A 6128-nucleotide genomic window follows, 5' to 3' on the forward strand; every position below is an offset into this window, starting at 1 on the left:
ATATATATACACACACACACACACACACACACACACGGATAGATATATTTCAGGAGTAAAGTAACAAATTTATCTTAATAATAATGAGAAGTTTTAAATGTTAATTTATAAATATTAACAGCTTTACATAGTTTTCAAAAGTATTTTAATAGCTCCCTGAGTTAAATTTTCTAAAGGCCATTGGCATGGCCAACATTAGAATGAAACAAGAAGGAGCCCAGAGGACAAAATTGTTAGGGATTTCCACTCTCAGGTCCTGCACAAGTAGTATTGGCACTTTTGGGATAAGAGTAAATGCCTCCTTAAATCATGAACTCTAAACATTCTGCCCTAATCACAGGATTGTTTAACATGAGAATTTTTTGTGCTTAACATAGGAAATTAGTGCTTTAGAATTGACTTTAAAGGGTGGGGATTTAGCTCAGTGGTGTTGTGCCTGCCTGCCTTGCAAACTCAAGGTCCTGAGTTTGATCCCCAGTACTGGAGGCAGGGGATTGACTTTAGAAAAAAAATAATTTGCAAATAAGTATCAATCATTTTTCATTTGCTTTTGTTTTTTAGAGTGGGGTTGAAAACTCAGCCTGAATCAAAATGTCCTGAGTTGCTTGCCAATTACTGTGACATGTTGCTGAGAAAAACGCCATTAAGTAAAAAACTAACCTCTGAAGAAATTGAAGCAAAGCTTAAAGAAGTGGTATGCAAATTTTTGTGTATTTCAGATTTAAATTATCTTGAGTGTTTTGCTTAGAAGACTGTCTATGATAGTATCAATAAAAAATGTATATACTGCTGGACATGGTGGCACACACTTGTAATCCCAGCACTTGGGAGGCTGAGGCAGGAGGATTGCCATGAGTTCAAGGCCAGACTGGACTACGTGGTGAGTTTAAGACCAGCCTGTCTCAAAAAAAAAAAAGTATATACTATATCTGGAAGCAGCTATTTTATGAAGTTATACAGTACACTATCTATGTAAGATATTTATTCTTCTACCTGAAATTGTTTATCCTATACCTACCTAAAAGGTATTTTATTCTGTACTGCCTAAAATTAAATATTATTTAATTCTTCCTCTTTCTTGATTTTTTTAGGTAATTAAATTCTGTCTTATTAAAGAATAAGAAAGGGAAGGGTTTGGAATGACACTTGAGATATTAGCAGTTTTCCACGCCTTCCTTCTTTGTGAGAGCTCACATTAAGAGAGTTAGAGATAAATGAGAGTAGATAAAGAGTTAGTTGTTTGCATTTTTATTTGTGTCTTGGTTGTTATAGGAATAATATAAGCCTAGGGATACAGAGGGGGGAAAAAAGTAGGATAGGACAAATGTAGACAAAAAGGCCTAGAGCAATAAATTTGTGTCAGAGAATAAGTGAAGAAGGTATACAGCAAAGAAAATTGAGGAAGAGCCATTGATTTTCATGTAAAGTATTGTCACATTTTATGTGAATTGGAATACCTTTAATCTAGGGATTAAAGCATTCATTTGGTGATGGTCTCAAATTTGCTAAATGTTAAAGTAGTGTACTGTATTGCACTAATTATTTTCAGAAATGAATAATTGATGTAGTAGACCTCTTTGTATATGCTTATCCAGATTTCTGAATTTTGACAATTAGAGAATGAAAATATATAAGAATTAGAAGTAACTTTGTTTTTATGCAGCTCCTGGTACTTAAGTACGTACAAAACAAAGATGTTTTTATGAGGTATCATAAAGCTCATTTGACACGACGTCTTATATTAGACATCTCTGCTGATAGTGAAATTGAAGAAAATATGGTGGAATGGTTAAGAGTAAGTAATTTTTTTTTAATATTTGCTTTTCTAATGGAGCATATTCATTCATATGCACACTTAAGTGATATGTATTTTGATGGTATTGTTAATGTCAAAAAAGAAAAATGATTTCTAAGAATATAGATAGCATCAAGTATAATAAAGATACCTAATACAGGGCTAGGGATTTAGCTCAGTGGTTCCACTGCGGGCCTTGCAAGTGCCTGGTCCCGAGTTCAATCTCCTGTACCAAAAATAAAGATACCTAATGCATTAAATTTGCTTAACAAAGTCTTGTGGTAAAGCGCCTTTGTTCCTGCTTTGTTTTTGTTGTTTAGCTCCTATTTTTACTCTTATTTGACAGACCTCAATAATCATTTAATTTTTAAGGTGCTTTGCATACCAAATGCTTAACTACAGAGTTGTTTACAAATAAACAACAACAATATATAGAAAGACCCTTTAGGTGATGTCCTACTTAGAGAAATCAATGCTAATTATAATTAACATTTAATTTTAAATTCTAAAAATATTTTTATCTATACTTTAAAATTTTTATTAATACGTGTTTGCAGTACATAATGATTACATTCATTGTGGGGAGTTGGTACAAGTACGTAACAGGTCTTTAATGCAGTTTGAATTTTTTTTTGGTCAAAACTGTTCTTGTCAGATATGTATATATCAATCAATCAAGTAACATGCTTGCAAGGCAGGTGCGGTGCCACTGAGCTCCATGCCAGGCCCTCAAGACATTATAATTTAAAACACAAGAAACTTTTAGAATTAAAGTTTTTTATTTATTTGTAAAATAATTCAATTACTGGTACTGAAAAAAAATTGTAGTATATTAAATACGTGTTACTTATATATATCTGACAAGAAAAGTTTTGACAAAAAAAAAAAAAATTGAAGTGCATTTAAGACATGTAGCCAGGAAGGGATAGGGAGAGGGAATGTAAAAAGAAATGAGATGGAGACCCTGTCTCCACATTTTTTTAAATTATTTATTCATTCATTTATTGTTTTTTTGAGACAGGATCTTGCTATGTAGTTCAGGCTGGTCACTGGTCACTCTCACTATGTAGCTCAGGCTGGTCTTGAACTCACAGCTATCCTCCTGCCTCAGCCTCTCGAGTGCTGGGATTGTAGGCATGTGCCACCATGTTGGGCTGTGTCTCTAAATTTTTAAAAAGGTTAGGGCTTAGTGCAAAGGCCCTTGGTTCAATTACTGGTACCAATGAATGAATGAATGAATAAATGGGGATATAGCTCAGTGTTAATAGTCATTAGCAAAACACAAATCACATCCACAGGATAAGCCATATACAGTGTAGCATACATGTAATCCCAGCTACTGGGGATGCTGAAGCAGGAGAATCATGAATTCCAGGCTAACCTTAGTTACAGAATGAGTATGAGGCCAGACCACAGTCTACATAATGAAGGAGACTGGGGATATGGATTTTATTCCTAGTATTGTATGTGGGAAGTATCTGATGATACTTCCTATCTTGATGATAGGAAATAATAACTACTATACTTAACTAAAGTAAGTTTTCTTCCATCCTTAGCAGTAGACATTTCATTATGAGTTTTCTATCTTTTTTTTTCCTATTTTGAGACAGGTTCTCACTTTATAGTTCAGACTGGCCTTGGACTGTGTAGACTAGGCTAGCCTCAAACACATGATATCTTCCTGTTTCAGCCTTCCAAGTGCTGAGATTACAGAGGTTTACCACCATGCCCTGCTTTCATGGCAGCATTAGTCATTTGTAGGAAATGGAAACGGGGCATTCCTGCAAATAAAATAGGATTTCTTTTTGGAGTGATGAAAACATTCTAATATTAGATAGTGGTGTTGGTTTGCAACTCTGAATATACTAAAATCTACTCAGTGATAGGCTTTTAAAGGATGAATCTCATGGCAGGCAATTTACATCTCAAGCTGTCATTCAAATGAATTACTGTCTTTGGTCACTGATCATGATACACTTCTGGGTTTGTTTGTTTGTTTCTGTAGTGCCAGGGTCTTGCACACACTAGGCACACATCTCTTTAACTGAACTGTTACCCTCAGGTCTATCCTTCTGTTATTTTTGTCTTCATTTGTGAATCCAGAAGTTACAAATCAAGTTTTACTCTCTGGAAGTACATTTATTATATATTAGCCAGAGGTTGAACTATATTTATTGGAACTGATGTTAACAATACTGTGGTAACTGAAATCTGATATATACTGAAATTGTGCAAAGCTTAACTACCTGTACTATCTATCCTATTTAATTTCTATGACATTTAATCAGTGTTAGACTATAAATATTCCAGTAAACAAGGGAGAGAAGGAAAACTTTGAACTAACGCACCTAACAGTTTTCTTTTTAAAGTTTTTTCCTTTAGTAATACATTAGATTATATATTTATTATCTCTTCTGTCTTTTCTGTCTTTGGTTTCTGTAGGAAGTTGGTATGCCAGCAGATTATGTGAACAAGCTTGCTAGAATGTTTCAGGACATAAAAGTATCTGAAGATTTAAACCAAGCTTTTAAGGAAATGCACAAAAATAATAAGTTGGCTTTACCAGGTATTATTTTATAATTGCATAGATGTGTGTATTTTTTAATGTTTTAAAATAAGAATATTTTTGTTTTCTAGCAATTAAAAATAATTGTTAGAGCGGAGCGTGGTGGCACATGCCTGTAATCCCAGCACTCGGGAGGCTGAGGCAGGAGGATCGCTATGAGTTCAAGACCAGCCTGGGCTACATAGTGAGTTCCAGGTCAGTCTGAACTACATAGTGAGACCCTGTCTCAATAAAAGCAAATACAAACAAAAAAAAAATTATTAGCAGACTTAGATCCAGATACATTTTTTGAAAATAGCTGTCAAAGCAGAATGTTAGATTTGTGAATCCTTGTCTTAAAACAAAAGAACACTTTTAATAAAATCTTTAGAGTCTTACTTGTTCTTCACCAAAATTTGATGTGTGTTAAGGGCTGGGGTTTTAGCTCAGTGGTTCTGCCACCTGCCTTGCAAGCACAAGGATCTAGGTTCAACCCCCGATACTAAAAAAACACAAAAAACAAAATTTGATGTGTGTTATTTATTTTGAGTTTTATCCATTGTCAAAATTTTTTATATTTTCTCATATTCTTACGTTTAGCTGATTCTGTTAACATAAAAATTCTGAATGCTGGTGCCTGGTCAAGAAGCTCTGAAAAAGTCTTTGTTTCACTTCCTACTGAACTGGAAGATTTGATTCCTGAAGTGGAAGAATTTTACAAAAAAAATCATAGTGGTAGAAAATTACATTGGCATCATCTCATGTCAAATGGAATTGTAAGTAGATGATAGATATGTTAGTTAGCTATTGGTTTGGAAGAAAGTAGAGGGCTGGGGATTTAACTCAGTGGTGTTGCCGCCTGCCTTGCAAGCGCAAGAACCCAAGTTCTTTGCCCGGTCCTGAAGTGGAAGAATTTTACAAAAAAAATCATAGTGGTAGAAAATTACATTGGCATCATCTCATGTCAAATGGAATTGTAAGTAGATGATAGATATGTTAGTTAGCTATTGGTTTGGAAGAAAGTAGAGGGCTGGGGATTTAACTCAGTGGTGTTGCCGCCTGCCTTGCAAGCGCAAGAACCCAAGTTCTTTGCCCGGGGCACAAAATTTGAACAGGAATAATGGATGTATTATATGCAGTTGTTTGGACATAGTCTTCTAGTTGTACCCTCATGCTTGAGGGACACTTGTGGAAGTTTTCTCTTTCCACTTGTATCACATTAGACAGAACTCAGTCACATGGCCATATTTTGCTACTGGGAGATGAATCACTGAGGTCTGGTAAAGTTTTTATTACTGTGTGTCTTAGTTACTTTTCTCATTGCTGAGACAAAATTCCTGACACCCAAAGTTAAAAGAAGAAAGGTTTATTTAACTCACAGTTGGTAGAAGTTTCAGTTCATGGCTGGCTCCAAGGCAGGGTGATGTGGCAGAGGAGCATCTCAGGAGAAACAGTTCTTGGCATGCAGAAGGCAGCAAAAGCAAGTGAAAAGCCCTGCTTCCTTCCTTCCTCCCTTCCTCCCTTCCTCCCTTCCTTTCTCTCTCTCTCTCTCTCTCTCTCTCCCCCCCCCCACCCTCTCCCTCTCCCTACCTTTCTTTTTTTCTTTCTTCCTCTCGCCCTCCCTCTTTCCTCCCTTCTTCCTTTATTTTCCTTTCCCCTCACTTTTCCCTTTCCTCTCCCATTCCCCTTCCTCCTTTCTTTTCTTCTTTCTTCCTCTTGCCTCCCTCCTTCCTCCCTTTCTCCCTTCTTCCTCCCCTTTCCCCTTTCCCCTTTCCTTTCCTTTCCCTC

At 35.8% G+C, this 6128-nt stretch overlaps 1 protein-coding gene across 1 annotated transcript in view; it reads left to right on the top strand.

Moving 5' to 3' along the window:
* Cul5 (cullin 5) overlaps window positions 1-6128 on the top strand; it is a 60958-nt gene that overhangs the window by 45848 nt on the left and 8982 nt on the right. Inside the window, exons 12-16 of the mRNA XM_010610724.2 lie at window positions 562-694; window positions 1664-1795; window positions 4238-4361; window positions 4941-5075; window positions 5276-5316. Coding sequence (XP_010609026.1) covers window positions 562-694; window positions 1664-1795; window positions 4238-4361; window positions 4941-5075; window positions 5276-5316 — 565 coding nt within the window. The remainder of the gene's footprint in view (window positions 1-561; window positions 695-1663; window positions 1796-4237; window positions 4362-4940; window positions 5076-5275; window positions 5317-6128) is intronic.

Source organism: Fukomys damarensis, unplaced genomic scaffold (assembly GCF_012274545.1).
Source record: "Fukomys damarensis isolate Sample0158 unplaced genomic scaffold, DMR_v1.0_HiC HiC_scaffold_16, whole genome shotgun sequence".
In the NCBI taxonomy this organism is placed as follows: domain Eukaryota; kingdom Metazoa; phylum Chordata; class Mammalia; order Rodentia; family Bathyergidae; genus Fukomys; species Fukomys damarensis.